The sequence below is a fragment of the Aquila chrysaetos genome, chromosome 5 (assembly GCF_900496995.4).
Source record: "Aquila chrysaetos chrysaetos chromosome 5, bAquChr1.4, whole genome shotgun sequence".
NCBI classification, from domain to species: Eukaryota; Metazoa; Chordata; class Aves; order Accipitriformes; family Accipitridae; genus Aquila; species Aquila chrysaetos.
The window spans coordinates 44,110,444-44,127,365 of NC_044008.1; the positions used below are offsets into that span (position 1 = coordinate 44,110,444).

Below are 16,922 nucleotides of genomic sequence, written 5' to 3' on the forward strand. Positions count from 1 at the left end.
GGGACTTCTAAATACCCATTTTGACCACTGAATTTGACCTGCACTTTTAATTATTCAGCTAGTATCCGATTTGAAATGGCACGAGCTGTTTATTTATTTAGGATGTATCCCAGCAACTTGCCATGTCCTATGCCCCTGACACAACAGGAACGCAGCACCAGAAGACAGCCTGCTCATTGTCTCATTGGCGCAATTCTTCAGTCAGAAAACTTTCTCTCTCTACAGACGTCCCTTGCTATAGCTGGCCCCTTTTGCACTTGCTTTTTCCAGATAAATGCCGTGCCCAGAGCTCCCCCGCAGAGGCGAGCGGCGCGCACCGGCACGGCTGAGGCGCGCCGCACAGCCGCCTCCCCGCAGTCAGCCGCAGGCTTCAGCTCCCGGGCGGCCGGCCCGCTGTCAGCGGCCGTAGCGCCCGCCCCTGCCCGGGGGAGCTTTGTCCTTCTGGGAAAGGCACCGGGCAGTGCGCCCACCGAGGGCGCCCCAGCGAGGGCTCACCAGCCCCTCGGCGTGACGCAGCCATCGCCGCTGCCTCGTACCGAGACGCCCCGCGCTGTTCACCCCGCCGAAGGGCTCCCGGCTCAGCCCCGGCCGGCCGGGGGACCGGGGCCGGGGCCGGCGCCGGCCGCTGCCGTGGTGACGGCGGAGGGCGGCCGCTCCCCCGCGACCAGGCCCCGCCTGCCTGCGGGCGGGCTGGCTGCGAGCGGCGGGGCGGCGAGATGGCGGCCTGCTTGCGGCGCGCGGCGGCCGGTAACGTGGGGGCCGGGCGGGCCGGGGCGGGCGGCGGGGCCGGGGGGGCGGCGGCGCGGCCTCAGGCCTCGGGCCCGGGTCGGCCGCGGGTCTCGGCACCCGCTCCGGGCTGGAGCTCCTGCCCCGCGGCGGCGGGCGGTCCCGCTTCGTGCTGGGGCCGGGCGGGCCGTCAGAGCGGCATCGCGCCGCCCCTGCCCGCCCGGGGTGCGGGAGCGGGCCCGAGGCTCTACGGGAGAGCCTTACGGGCCACAACAAAACGGAACTGCTGTTATAAATAAAAACTAGGCCTTCTGATCCGGGTGACGGGTATATTAACAACTGACATTATCTGGCTTAGAATAAACTTACGCCGCAAACTCCAAACAATACTTAAGGCGCAAGGAGGAGCTTGTCTTTTGAAGGTGCAACTTGGCAGTCAAATGCAAAGTCATTTCCCGTCCATTGTAATTATGTGGCCTGTTCACTGCCTTGATAGTAAGAAAGGGCAGGTTAAACTCGCTGTACCTAAACCACACTATTTTACTTGGTAGCCATAGACTGCAGGAGAGGAGTGAATGAGAGACTCAGTGCTGTCCATGATCGATCAGTGGGATTCTGGGAATGAAAACACCTTTGTATAATTGCAGTTTAATGGAGGAAACCAGAGCTGCAGCAAAGTGAGATTAGTTTCTAGGAACTATGGAGCCCATCTGATTCCCAAAAGCCACCTCCAGCACAGAGCAGAGCAGCACTATGGATGACCTAAGCCTTATTGGCTGGCAAAGTTTCCAAGACGCTAACGCCACCGTGAAATCGCTGGGATTTAAGAATGGCCAGACTATGGCCTTTCTCCATTTGGCCCAGAGAGCTAATGCACAGCCCCTCTATGCCAAACTCCCTATGGTGACAGCATCCTCTCCATGCCTGGGAGTTTTTCTCAACCTGAAATGGTTGACAGTAGAGCAGTGACCAGTGACGAGGTTCTTCTTACTGCGACCCACAGTTGCACAACCTCCTCGTAGAGAACATGACTGAATTCAGTTGGATTTGGCTTGCGTTTGATTACTTAGCCGTGTAAGTCAATGAACACTGCCCCACATAAGGAGCAACAAGCCTACGAATAAATAGTTGAAGGATGAGGATCTCATTTTATGGGGTACTTCAGACTTGCTGCTTCATAACCAGCTCTGTTACGGAATCTAAGCCTCAGTTGGTACAACTGTACATGTTTAAACTCTGATGTGCATAATACTAGTAGATCAGTCAATCATTAATAGAATAAAACCCAAATAGATCAATTTAAAAATATTCTTCAAATTAAGCTGAAGAAGCTGACATACATTCTGTAGTATCACTGAGGCTAGGAAGCCAGCAATCCTATATGAAAGCAACATCAGCTGAATCTTCTCTAAAGGACTAAAGATCTAGAAAAATTCAGATTTGGTTGTCAGTGTTTGAAAAATGAGGTCTTAAAAAAAAAAAAAACAGTAGAGGCAAATGCTGTACATACCAGGAGATGCAACTGCAGGGGTGAGTTTGGTCAGCATATGCAAGTTTTTCAAGCAGGACAGATACAGCAGAGAAAGTAATTTTTTTAACATTGGAGAAAGTTAAGAATTACTTGAATAATTCTGTAAGTCAGTGGAGAAATACTTTTGTGATTGAAGAATTTAGCCACAACAGTTAATAGGACTAGTTTTGTGATATATGCATAAACATAAGCGTTTCTTTCCTGAAACATGGAAGTGATGGGGTTTCAATCTGAAGTTTGCTGAAAAGCTTTCTTTTTCACAGCAGGGTCATCTTTTGATTACTGGGTTAGAAGAAGATGATGATCAGAATTTTAAGTAACTAATCTACATAGTTACTAATCTGTATAATGCAAGAAAAACAGAAATGCTTTTTGTTTAATCTCAGTCAATTCATACTGGTAATTATGGGTTTCCGTTAAAGCTCTATATGCATATGACTAGAGCTAGGATAAATTCACAAGACTTCATAGAATAAAGTAAAAGAAAAAAAACCCCAAACCTGCTTGAAGAGTCCTCTGCCCCTACATACTCATAGGAAAAATTGTATATAGAGTTCCACCACCCAATCTATTAAGTGAGAGGAGGAAATGAAGAGATGCATAAATAATACTGTCATATGAGTGGGCATTTAACTTGACTTTACAAGAATCCTAGGAATATACTTCACTTCTTCAATCTGTTATCTTTCCAGATAACAAAAATCAAACGTTTCTTGGGCAGAACCCGACAGAAATAGCATTTTCTATTCTTTTTGCTATTGCTTCAGTAATATCGGAGTAAGTCTGTCTCTCTGCTTTCTGTCAGTTTACTTGAAAATAGACAAACTACAAATTAAATTATAATAATCATGTAGTCATATGCCCTGTGTGAAGTACAGCAAGAATTATAGATGGGAGATGTGAAAAAGAATGTGAAAAATCCTAGCCTTTCCCATCAGTAAAGATTGCTTGAAGAATTTACATTAGTATTTCTACTGAACTGGGGTCTGTTAATATTAGGAAGAAGGAATGAAGCAATAAAAGGCTTTAGGAAACATAACAAATGATAAAGTAAGTGGTCCTTATCTTTGGAAGGATTTTTCTTTTTTGCAGAATACTGACCTCCTCTTTGCTTCAGCAAGAATTGAATCAGGTCTTAAGAAATTATTGTAGGAAACAGAACTACTTAGGTAGAATCTTAGGTGGAAAGAAAAGACTGTATGGCGGGCATGGTTTGTTTTTTTTTTAATTTTTTAATATGTTATTTACTCTGGTGATCTGGTCAAACTCTAGTCTAGTTAATTATCCATGCCTCTAATTACGCCAACTAGATACTGCATGTTTCTTATTTTGTACATTATAAGCATTGCATAGTATTGCTTCCTCAGGCAATTGCTTTGTTCACGCAATACAGCTGCATTGAGATGGCAAGTCTATCTACAAAATAGTTTCAGCACAGACATCTGAAAAACAAGAATTTTTCTTCTGTGTAGAAGCTGCTAGGGGATTTTTTTTAACATGTAAAAAGTTGAAAAGTACTTGGAAATACTGAGTTGCTCTACTATGCCAGTATGATAGCCTAAAGGTAACAAGTGAAAAAGAATTGTCCAGAACTTCTGGCTGTGATGAAGGAGGTGACAGGATGTACTGTGTGAAAGGCTGGCAAGAAATACTCCAGGACAGTTACTTGCAGAACTGGGCAAGTTTCTGGAAATACTTAATGTAGGATGTTGATTTAGTATTATCAAAAGATTCTGAATAGACTTACTTTTGTGATACTAAGTCTTTGGAAGTATGTACATTGCATGTTGTAATTTTAAGTCTCAAATACACACAAACACTTCTTCCATCACAGCACAATGCTCAGAAAGGCTTAGATTTAAGGACTGCATCAGTTATCTTTGTGAAGAAAAACTGATAGCTGTAGAATCTTGAATTCCTGTGAAATGTTTCATACAGTTTCATACAGTGAAGCTAGCTGATTAATTACAGCTACTACTAACCTTACAGAGTATAAAGAGTCTGAAAAAATGCACGCCAGGCTATCCTCAGTGTATTGCACACCATCCAGAATCTCAGTGCATCCTTTGCACAATCTCTTAGCAAAATAGCACATTTGTGAATTTAAAGCTAAGAATGCCTCAAAGACTTCCAGAATGCTGAGATGCCTCTAGCTTGGCCTTGAGGCATTGGGAACTCTGACATGGCCTAAAGCAAACTGGCATGAAAGCAAAATGCGGCTGTTATGAATATATCCTTTCATCTAATTCTAATTCTGGTGCTAGAAACAACTGATATGATCACAATTTCTCCCCTAGCCCCAACCTCTCCAGATTCTAGTACTCTGACAGATTAATTTTTAATGTAATTCATTCGTAAGTATCCTCATTTTGTATCTTTTTTAGTGATTTAAAAAAACCCCAAGCAACCCTAGAACTATTTGTGAGCAACACAGCAATTCGACACAGTGCTAGGTTCAGTACTGCCTTGTCAGAGCAGTCAGTGAAGAGTTCTGTTGATATCTAAGGAGTTTTTCATGACACTGAGTTTCTCCATGACTTCTCCATCTTTTGTCTACATGTTAGCCCTTACCTTTGTGTCATATGGTCATCCAGTATTTTTTTGTAATTACCTTTTCATTTATGATGAGCCAAATCATACACTTTTTCTTTTGTAAGTCACCCTGAAGTCAGTGGCACTAGTTACTTTAAAAAAGCTATTATGATTTTGACCTTTTAAAGATAATCTTCTGAATTATTATTGATCAGTTGGACATGATATTGTTCACAGTACTTAGAACTGAAATATTTCTAAACATCTTGAAACAGATCGGTGAAACGAAGTAGAAGACCTGTGTGGCATGTGAAAAGTAAGAAGGGCAAATGTCTTAATCATTGGAGAAAGGGAAAATATTAAATCAAACTCAGGAGATTTTAGGATTCCTTAAGCCTCAGATGCAACACGACATTTCTTTCCTTACTGGAGTTAGCTCTGACAGCTGAGAGCTCAAGTCTTTTATCTTTTGGTTCTTGCAGTATCAGTTCTGTCCAAGGTTTTGTTTGGGTTTTCCTGGTTTTTGTTATAACTTTTAGATGTATAGGCATATCCTCATTTCTTTCTCTATTTTGTAAGAAGCTCTGAAAAATTCAGAAGTCACTTTTCAGTACATTATACAGTTGACCATTACATTTGGCCATGTATTCCTCTTTTTAACAGGCATATGTAAGCATTTACACCAAGTTTGTGTTTGGGCTTTTTTTTAAGACTTCTAAATAATTACATAGTCTCTGAAAAAAATTTTCATTGAGCTACATTTCATTAGTACTACAGAAGAATTCTTTCCTTGGTCTCAGTGTACCTTCAGCTTTTCACACTGGTGTGCTTATGACGTAGGAGTTATATAGGCCTCATTAAAAGGGGAAAGAGCAGATATTGATACTTTCTCAAAAGTATTGTATCGGTGCTATTCACTTTTTTTCAGGGCTTCTTACCAGATGGCAGACTTCAGCTCCCGCAATACGAACTCCATCATCATCGAATTCCTTTTCTCAAAACATTCCAAGCTCTTTGTGGAAACTGGGCCGACTTAATCATGTAGCAATTGCAGTACCTGATTTGGAGAAAGCTCAGTCCTTGTATAAAGATGTGTTAGGAGCACAGGTGAGCGAGACTGTTGCTCTTCCCGAACATGGTGTCTACATTGTTTTTGTGGAGCTGGGTAATACCAAGCTGGAACTTCTGCATCCTTTAGGAGAGAAAAGTCCCATTGCAAGCTTTCTGCAAAAAAACAAGACTGGAGGAATGCATCATATCTGCATTGAGGTATTTTAACACAATATATCATATAGTAAGATAGAGATATTAAAGTATGCATAATTTTTTCATAGGTTTGACCTTTGTCAAGAACAAATATATAAGGCTGTCATACCTGTGAGAATTTATATTGCATAAGAAGTCTTAAACATGCCTTTTTTCTGTTTTGGAAATCACAGTTCAATTTCATGAGCTATATGATAATTTTTTCCTCTTTGATGCTCTAAAGATTAAATTGAGGAGGGGAGGGTTAAGTATCCAGTGTGGAAGGTGGACAAGCCCAGGGGCTTGTGAAGGCTGTTTAACAGGCATCAACTTTCTGACCTAGAAAGGACATCTGGACTGGAAAAAGATGGAGTTGTAAGTTTAAGCGAAGTCAGTTTAGATTTTCAGAAGTTTCTTCCTGTTCCATATTTAGTTGATAATTGTATACAGAAGTCAAAAAAGATTATCAGTTGTACTTACAAACAGCAGTAAAGTCTCCAGAGATTCTTCTGTCCTGTTCTTTCTTGTCAATCAAAGAGAGATTGGTCTGGAAGTACACAAGACGTAAAGGTGCTGGGTAAAGTAGTTATCTTATTTAGCATACTCATGTTTTAGTGTAGAGGTTTGATGCAAAATTTCATGCTGCTGCCCATGATACATGTTTTTAATATTTTACAGATCTGAGTCTTGCAAACTTTTATTATTTCATGCAAAGTGTAATAATAAAAAGTAATGGGATTACTGATGTGAGTAAAAGTTGTTTTCAGAATACATCTATAAAGACCAGTACTTGCAGTTGCACGCTTTCATTGAGAATTGAGAAATTTTGCATACACACAGGCATTGCAATTTTTCTTACATTAAGTTTGTCTATTTGCAGATGTTCAAGAATAAGAAAATTAATTCTGCTTAAATTGACCCTAAATTGTATTGCTAGGCAGTTCTGCTATAGAAATGTGAAGGACCTCAGCTGAACTTAGGAAATGAGGTGTGTAGAAGAAAGAAGTGATTTGCAGTAAGACCGAAAAAGACCTCCAGCCCTCTGTAAAAGACCAGTGGTACTTACTTACAGGTAGAAGACAAAGAAGTTGTAGGTATTTCTCAGCAAAGAGCTGAAAGCTCCCAAGAGTTTCAAGTATATGTAATCCCTTTTAAGACATTTCAAGAAATATTTGTTACCAGCTGAAATTGTTCTATGTAGATCTCCATTTTGTATGGGAGATGATCTTGTTGCAGATAAATCAAAGATGGCTGTCAAGGGAACTCATACTGTTAATTATGAAAATTGAGAAGAACAGGACATGCTAATTATACCATGTTGGACAATGTAGAAGTGTTGTGATAAAAATTTATAACTCTATACAGTAGGTCAAGCGAGCCAGGAGTCATAATCTAGCTGTTAATTTCCTTTAATCGGGTTAGCTAGTGCAACTGGCAGCCAGATTTTCCTAAATGAAGTCTTGTAATTCACTAATAGAGTCTCTACACCAAAAAAAAAAAAAAAAAAAAAGATTGCCCTAAGTCCCTCATGTTTGTCTCCACGTAAAAACCAATGGAAGATTATAGACTAATTTACATGGAGAAAAAAGCAATCCATTGTTGACCTGCTGTTTAAGTGGGACTGGAAACAGATTTGGTCACTACCATAGTCAATCAAAAAGATATTAACCTCCCTCCTCCAATTTTCCATTCTCCACAGAATGGAAAATCTTACAATTTCAAAGATATGTCATCTTCTGAAGTTGAGCAAAAATAGTTTTCAGAAAAAGTATAAAAGAACTTCAGTGTCAATTGATTGTTCATTTGAAATTAAAAAAATATTTTGTAGAAATATCTTTCTATGAACAATTTTATTACAAAAAGCTGAATTGTAAAAATTCTTTCCATACTGGAGGGGAAGCCTCACAAGTTTATCAAAATGCTTTTCATTTCTTCCTTCTGTCTTACTATTCAAAGGAAAATTTTAGACAGATGTTTTGATAGGGAAATTTGTTTCAGACAAAAGAAACATTTTAAGAAGAACTTAAATTATTTCTAACTAGCTATAATTGCATTTAATACCTGCAATGAAAAGCATGCTGGACGCTTGGTAGAATAAGAGAGAAATCTGAGCCTGATACTCTCCTAACACTGATGCACCCACAGGCTTTCCACTATTTACTCTCACTGCTTCCTTGAGGATGCAGTAATTCATTCCAGCTGAGCCCAGACACAGTTCCTCTTCTGGCCATCTCTGCAGGACAGGAGCAGCAGCTGCAGTGGGTTTTCTGCTTGGGGAAACAACCTGGAGGGGGCTATGGCACACATTACATGTGCTGTTTTATTTTAGATAAAACTTGACAGTCATTTCTTTTTTTTTTAGCAGGCTGGTAGTTGTATGTAGGAAGAACTGCAGTGAGTTCAGAATTTTTATGAACAAAACTGCTGCAAATGAGTACGGATTAACTGATGTCTGTTTCTCTGAATAAAAGCTAGGTATTTCCTTCTTCCTTACAATGCCATCATGCAAGTTTATTCACCAAGTTATGTCCAGTCACCTCAGGCTTCAAAAACAGCAATGCTGTTATTTTAATTCTAGGTCTTTATTGGTTATTGACTCTTGGATTTGCTAACCTGAGTGCTAATTTTATTATTTCAAAGAATGAATGCATTTAAGGTTTGGGAAAATTCAAATTTCATCTGATGACATGACATCAGACTTAAGATCACATTATACAGCGTAGACATGTTTTTGTTAACTACATATTTCTGCAGGAAACTGTACTGAAATATTATGTTAAAGGCTATTATTAAATTAAGTTCAATAGGAAAACCAGGTCATATTCTGGGTATGTTTCTGATAATTCCAAGGTTTTTCTTAGGAAATTTTATGAAGCTTAACCTACTGAGAAGGAGGATGTATAAATCTAAAAGGGACTTTCCTTTTACCTTCTGCCCATTTTCCCCCTTTTTACCAGCATCTAATGACTCAGTGTTCTGTCATCAATTAGACAGGGAAGCATTCTTCTTTAGTTATTGATAGTTTGAAAGCAATATGATCTTCTTAGTAATAGTAATGCAGGGTTTAGATTATTTATGGAGTCCTAATAAAGTAACAACATCAAAAAATCAATGGGCTTTGTGTATGAGTGATTTTTGTTTAATTTCTTAAATATAGCACAATCTATTTAAATAATATTTCATAAAATCTTCAAATAACAAATGCAAACTTCTGTAGGATTTTTATTTTTAAGACTAGATGTTTTAAAACTTTTATAATTTAATTGATTTTCAGAATTATATTAGAATTTAGAAATAATATTTTAGTAAGAAATTACATTATTTTTCCTAAATGTAGAATCTGCATAATACAATGTAATATGTTCATTTCTGTGAACTGTATTTTTCTTTTATAAGGTTGATGACATAAAAGCGGCTATGACAGAACTGAAGAAAAAAAAGATACGAATATTGAGTGAAGAGCCAAAAATAGGTGCACATGGCAAACCTGTGATTTTTCTTCACCCTAAAGATTGTCATGGGGTCCTTGTGGAACTTGAGCAAGCTTGAGCTGTAATATTCATAAATAAAACAATAGATTAGTTATGAAGTTACTTAGCTGGTGCTGGGAATATTGATGTGGTATTCAGCCTTTACAAGTTCACTGTAGTTCCTGTGGATTAAGTACAGCTTTGGAGTACTGAAATAGTGCTACAGATTTAGGGTCATTTTCTTTTTTGTTGTTGTTGATCTGATTTTCAGAATCAGTATGTTGACATTTCTTGATTTCTCTGTGATTCTAAAGACAAATACATGAGCCAAGTTACATAGGTAACATAGTAATTTATGTTCTGTTGCCTCATGTTTGCAGCATGATTTTAGCTCTGTAACCACAGAAACTGTACAGTTTCTAGGTCAACCCACGTTATTTTGCTCTACATTTCAGAGCAGAGACCCACTTCTCAGTGACAACAATATAGCTTAGATATTTCCTTTAGAAATTAAGGAAGAACGAACATTGTATTTTCTGTTTTCACCATTCACCATCTGTGCTTCACACTGATTGATTGGTTCATGCAATAAAAAAATACTTATGTTACTGTATGGGTGTCTGCAATCAGTAAATAAGTTTTCCTTGGCATGACAATTACTGCCAAGGAAGTTACCATGCATAAATCATCATTTAGTTGTTTTATGAACTCTGTGGATATGCAGGCAATGTGAGAAAAGTACCTGAAAAATTATTTGCCTGAAATATATTTCAGGCTGTAATGTACTTGTTACATTTTAGTTTTTTTCAGGTATTGAACATTTGTTTTTCAAGCTTTATCCATAGGAAGATATCTGGGAGAGACCTGAACAAATAGTGATTAATCTTTTTACTTACTTTATAAATATGGTTTTCCTATGAAAAAGCACTTATAAAATCAGTGGAAAACACAAGCCACATAAGTCTTGATTATGTTCACTGTCTTAGAGAGCATGCCAGCATACTTACATTTCTGGTAGACTGCAGTCACAGTTTGTTGACTTATTCATGGACAGACTTCACTTTATTGGTTTACGTTAAGCAAGCAGTGTTTGTCCTGATACTTTCTTTTATAGGTTTGTTTTGACGTGTCAGCTGTAGAAATTGCTGTTTCCCTAGTTTTCTTCATCCTTAAAAGTCATATTTTTTCCTAGCTAAATGACAATCTAAATTTTATGTTTTCCTACATCTCTGCATATACAGTGAATAGTTTCAGCTTGATAAGAAGTAAGTTCATTTTAGTCTAGGAGAATTTTTACTTAATGGAAATTGAATTATTTGTGTTCTGTGTCATGTTTGCTACAACAAAATACAACTATAATGTTGACCTGAGATTTAAGCAGGGCTTTAAAGACATTGATGCTTCCTCATGAATTTTACTTCTGAAAAAAACTCTGCAAAGCCATGCATTTTTTTTAAATTAGATAGTTTTGTCCTCAAAACAAATACTCTTTCTGTCATATTTTAAGAAAAATACAGGCTTCTGCAGGGTTCTTGAGTTTCATTAAATGGCTATTTAGATGGTAGTTTGTGATCTAAATTCTAAATTGTTTGAATTTAGAAATCCTAAGGCTCATGATGGAAAAGCAGGATGATCTGATATTCCTGAAATACGATTCTGCCATTCTAGGAGACATTCCATTAGCAAAGCTGCTTTTGTCTTTCTGTTCTTTCAAAGATGGTGAGGCATCTTTTCTGCAAAACTAGGATAGGAATGCCAAGACTAGAAGACTTGCTGGTTACCTGTCAAGATAATTGAACAGAAGTCTTTGAACCTAATACCCTTAGTTTGGTGCAACAGAAAACAGGGCAGTCCTCCCTAGGTTCATACTCCACTTCTTTGTCCTGTCTGAAAGACATGGAATTTTGTGTATGACATCTATCAATATACTCAGAGTAGTTGCTTAATATAGTAATAGGGAGTGGAGATTTTAAGTAAACAATACTTACTCCACTTGCCTCATTGTTCTCCCCATCTTATTAGCAGAAAGAGACTTGTAATGCTTTTAGCTAGTAACCGGCAATTTTCCTGACTGACTGCAGTGGGGTTGCCTAGCACTATGTCAGCTGATGTATTTTGTTCATCATAACTAAGTCATGCTCCTATCTCACTCACAGTTTATACATTTAATCTGACTCCTACCAAGTTGGTAGTCAAGATATTAACAAAAAAACAAACCCCCCAAAAAAGAGAGTTTAGGTCTGCAAAAGTAGTCAATACCCAAAAGCAGGGCATGCTTATTATAAGCTCTTACCATTTGGTGGGATCAGACCCCCTTACTTGTCTGGGTATGCGCTACAAGATATGATAATTTCCACCTCTGGAGCTCTAGACTTGGAAGGAATAGCCAAGAGGGTTGGACAGCTGAAGAATCTGAAGACATCTAAGACACATTGGGAGAAGTTTCCTGTTCATAAGCCTAACTCCCATAGACTTCAGTGGGTGCAGGATCAGCCCCTATACTTGTAATAAACTTCTAGTCCTTCACCTTAAACAAGGCAGCCTTCCCAAGTCATTCTTTGTTCTGACTTTCTAAGGGGTTGGCGGGGGGGGTGTCAGATATATGGGCCCTACCCTTTGTCACTGCCATGATTGTAAAAGGTGAATAACATCAAGAAAAACAGTAGAAAGTCAGGGATGGAAACTGGAGCAATAGAGAACTGTGATTTGTTTCTTCCAGTGGAGGGACATTTAACGATATACCCATTACACCAGTATACAACTCCTGGAAAGAACAAGTGATTCAAATAACTGGAGCCTGGTTAGCTCGGAAGGGAATTAGGCTTTGACAACGGGTATTTGGTTTGGTTTGGTTTTTTTTTGGGGGGGTGTTCAAAAGGTACAGGGTAACTTTCTTTTCTGCTAATGTCCAGCTTTTCAGAAGATGAGGTGTTTATATTTTGCCCGTAAATTTTCTCATGCTTGGGTCATTTGTCAAGTGCAAGTTCCCCATTCCAGTCTCTCCATGTGCCTTTTTTCCCCTCTGAGCTCAAGCATGTTCCCATTTTATGCTGCCTAAGGCAGACAAGACACATTTTTCTGGACTCCATCAACATTACGCAGGCATCTAAAGGGCTCATAATTAAATGATGTGAGATATCTTTTTTGACTTCCTCTATGCAACCCTGAAGTCTCTCCTAGGTGGGAGGAGGAGAACAGGCTGCAGAATGAATCCTATTCTGTATGATGAGACAAACCTAGAAGCAAACTCAAAAAGCTGAGAAAAGAACTAACTACATGTCTTTTAAAAGCTAACCTTATAGTTTTGCAAATCTGCAAAACTCTGGTCACATCACTACTGCAATTAATTCATCTGAATTAAAAAAAAACAAACAACACTGGGTATTTCATTCTGAATTCAATTGCTTTCCTTATTACCATATTTACCCAATTTATCACAAGTTTTGGAAGAATGTACTCTATCATGATGCCACAGCTACAGTGCCTTAATACAGTTAACACAGCCTGAAAATTTAGAAAGCTGTGGATGAATTACAAGAGGAACTGAAGATGGCACTTGCTTCTGCAGACCACTTCCTGGGTGGATAATACTTCTGTGTTTAATGCTGAGACTAGAGTTCACTTTCTTAATGCACATGCAGAAGCATTGCTGTCTATCGTTACGGACAGTCCTTGGATTTGGACTTTATTGCTAACATAGATGAATGGAAGTTGGTGTGACCAAGGAAGTCTCGTAGAAAGACCAGGAAACATGGAGATGTTTACAATATCTAATTGAGGTACTTACAGTAGGTGCTCTGAATGATTTCCTTGCTGCTTCATTTGATTCTCTCCTTAGAAGAAATTCTTCCTGTAGTGATCTGACTTGGGCTTGTTGGACTCAAGAACCCTTAATTAGGAGAAGACGTTAGAGTTAATTGTTTCAATAAATACTCAATGCTTTTACCAAAGCAGTTATGTTGGCCAAATTATTAGACTGTGAAACAGAAGAAATCCCTAAAATGGTAGCCCTGGTGCTTCTCCTAAGGGTGCAGGGTGGCCCTAGAGACAGAAAGGTAACCGACAGTTTAAACTTGGAACATTGAATGATGTAAGATTAATATGGAAATGGAAACTAACAACAATGTATAAATTAGTTGGCCCAATGCTGACATTTTAAAATGGAGGACCTCACCTTCTTAGGAATGCAAAATCTGTCACCTTTGAAAAGCATTTTCAAAGCAGTTTGAACATTTTAGGAAATGTAAATTTATCTTATTGTGAAGGTTTGCCTCCCGGGATGGTATAATCCTTATAATATCTATAACATGATGTCATCTATCTAGTTTCATGTTCATTTGCACTGTCTTGCATATTGTTAAACAGCATTGTTAACTACCAAGTTTATAGCATAGATTCACAAATGAGGAAGAGTTCTCTCTTAAACATTTTAAAGTAATGATATATTTTGAAGCACTTCATGACTTTTCAAGGTGCAATCTAAAGTGTCATCTAAAGTGACCTTTTAACTGTTATGCTTTGTTAACATAAAATAGCAAATAGGTACTAGAATCTTCTATAAAATAGATCTTTAATGAAGATTTTTACTTATTTTTAACATTGCATTTTTTCAGTAATAAAGATAGGTTTAAGCCATGATTTAAAAAAAAAAAAATTCTGAAGTAACTAGTAACTGTGGGTACGGTGGAGTTATATGTGACGATGCACAGTTTGCATTAAATAGGGGGAATATCCTGCTTCCGCATCTGTGGCTGGCTTGTATGGAAAAGATTATTTCCAGAAACTGAAAAGTAAGGAAGACATGCATTATTGGACTGATATGATGTACCTTGTTTTTACCTCCCATTTTGGTATGTAATTTTCTATAATAACCATCTGTTTGAGTCACTGTCTCCAAAATGAGGTGGAGGGAGAATGTTTGTTAGGAACTTAAATTTAGGAAGTTAAAAAATATAACCCACTCCCTTTGGTACCCTTGCAGTCTTTCAGAGGTTATTTGTAGTACAACACTTGCAGCTGCAGTAACTTCAAAAAGAAAACACATACTTGCCCTATCAAGCTGGGAATACTGCTTTTGGTATATTGATTGAGAAGGTGAAAACTTCCTTACGTACAATGAGGTTATTTCATCAAGTTAACAATTTTGAGAATTAATAATGTTAATTAAAACACAATTTGCCAAAGGTTTAAAAGCCCCATCTACAGATTATATATAACTTCCTGTAGTTCTGTTACAGTTTATGTAATGTTTAAGTTCTCATTATCTTTAAAAGACAACCAAAATCAGTCAAGTAATTAGGATATAGAAAGGGATAGATGAGAAAAGTCACCGTAGAAAACCATGATACAAGATAGCCTGTTAGTAGCAAACGGCTATTCTGTAGTTAGTGAATCTTACCAGAAATCTTAACAACTAAAAAAAAACCTCCAAGAATAAAAAAAAAAATGGTGTTTCCATGAAGGGCCTTTGCATGTACATGGAATTTGACTGGGTGCTAAGCAACTGGTATAGCTACCCCAGTGCAAACAAAAGGACATGAAGTTGGACACACAGCTGTTAGAGGGAACATTGATATCTAGCTGATTGGAATGCAATATAATTACATTAGGACAGCTTTTCACTTTTGCTATCATGAGGAAGATTACTTTTTACACTCAAGAACAGCTACAAGTCTCAAATTTGCATAGTTATGAGCAAGTCCGGTCATAATTGGCCAAAGAGCATTTGATATCACATAAGTTCCTTTATATACAAAGTAATCACCATCACTGTTTGGTTTCAGCTGGGATAGAGTTAATTTTCTTTCTAGTAGCTGGTATAGTGTTATGTTTTGGATTTAGTATGAGAATAATGTTGATAACACACTCATGTTTTTAGTTGTTGCTAAGTAGTGTTTATACTAAGTCAAGGATTTTTCAGCTTCTCATGCCCAGCCAGCAAGAAGGCTGAAGGGGCACAAGAAGTTGGGAGGGGACACAGCCAGGGCAGGTGACCGAAAGTGGCCAAAGGAATATTCCATACCATGTGATGTCATGCCCAGTATATAAACTGGAGGGAGTTGGCTGCTGGAGAACTAACTAGGCATCAGTCGGCGAGTGGTGAGCAATTACATTGTGCATCACTTGTTTTGTATATTCCAGTTCTTTTATTATTATTGTATTATTATTATTATTATTATTATTATTATTATTATTTTCTTCCTTTCTGTTCTATTAAACTGTCTTTATCTCAACCCATGAGTTTTACTTTTTTTTGATTCTCTCCCCCACGCACAGGGTTGGAGGGGAGTGAGCGAGCAGCTGCGTGGTGCTTAGTTGCCAGCTGGGGTTAAACCACGACAGTGACCTAGCTGGAATAGAAAGATGTAGTAGTTTCTAATAAAAGGCCTGAGGAACCAACTAAGTTCATCATTCACCGTAAGAAACATTCTTGGCGAAACGCACTTCAGTGAGCTTTTAAATATTACACATCACATCTTCCATTTTTAATCTTTATGGGGGGATCTATGTATTATCTGCACAAGGGCATAAAAATCATGATTTGATCTCATAAATCTGGCCATATGATGGAATGTGTCCAGTGCTGTCCACTGCTGTAAATGTTCAAACTTTCGGTGTTTGATTTTTGTCGCACCGGAGCACTTCGAGCAACAGGGAAGCCTGAGGTTGTTAACTAGCAGGATTACACAGCTAGCATTCAGGAACACGCTTCACAGAAAAACGGTACGGAGGACACAGAAAACAACACACACTATGGCCCACCACCGAAGCAGGGTCCCTAGGTGTACAGACTGCTGGGGCAGGGTGGCCTCGCCACGCGTCACAGCAGGACTGGAGGCCTCCAGCAAACATACCTGCCTACCGCTGCTGCTTGAGGGGGTCCCGAAGGAGAGCTGGGCTGAAGGGTTGCTTCATCTTGCAGGCTGGGGGTGCAGGAGTGACGTGCCTTGCAACCGGCTCTCCTCGGCGTGCAGGTCTGGGCAAGCTCCTCCGTGGGCACCTGTGAAGCTGGCGCAGAGCTGGGCCTCCAGCCTTCAGTATGTGTGGAAGAACATATTTGGCGGGTTAGTCCGCCTCACCAAGCCACCCACTTTTTGTGCCATTTTGTGAGAAACTCAGGGGCGTACAAACACGGCATCACCTCACCGGCCCTCTGTGAGGCAGCTCGGGGAGTTCTGCCGTTGCCTCTTCCAACGTCGCTGGGAGCAGGCCGACCAGGACCTGGTGAGTGGACAGTGACGCCCGCGCTTCGGGGCACGAAGGCTGGCAGGGAGGGCCGGGGACAGCCGAGCGGTTGGGGCAGCGGGCCGAGGCGATGCGGAGGAGAGGCGGGGGGACTCCGGGCCGCCCCGCCGCGCCCCGCCGGCCCGGCCCCCCCCCGAGGCGCCGCGGCGGCCGGGCTATGTGCCATGCAGGTT

The 16,922-nt window shown here is 39.6% G+C and overlaps 1 protein-coding gene and 1 long non-coding RNA gene across 2 annotated transcripts; one reads left to right on the forward strand and one right to left on the reverse strand.

The window, feature by feature from the left end:
• Nucleotides 1–619: 619 nt before the first annotated feature.
• MCEE (methylmalonyl-CoA epimerase) lies at nt 620–10,117 on the forward strand. Its single transcript, XM_030015734.1, has 3 exons — nt 620–747; nt 5,718–6,058; nt 9,431–10,117. The coding sequence occupies exons 1-3, from the start codon at nt 717–719 to the stop codon at nt 9,581–9,583; spliced, it is 525 nt and encodes a 174-aa protein (XP_029871594.1). The 5' UTR covers nt 620–716; the 3' UTR covers nt 9,584–10,117.
• Nucleotides 6,351–16,833, reverse strand: LOC115342004. Its single transcript, XR_003923598.1, has 3 exons — nt 16,359–16,833; nt 13,292–13,393; nt 6,351–6,581 (listed from the first exon to the last, which is right to left on the reverse strand). It is a non-coding gene; the product is annotated as an uncharacterized LOC115342004 (long non-coding RNA).
• Nucleotides 16,834–16,922: the final 89 nt, after the last annotated feature.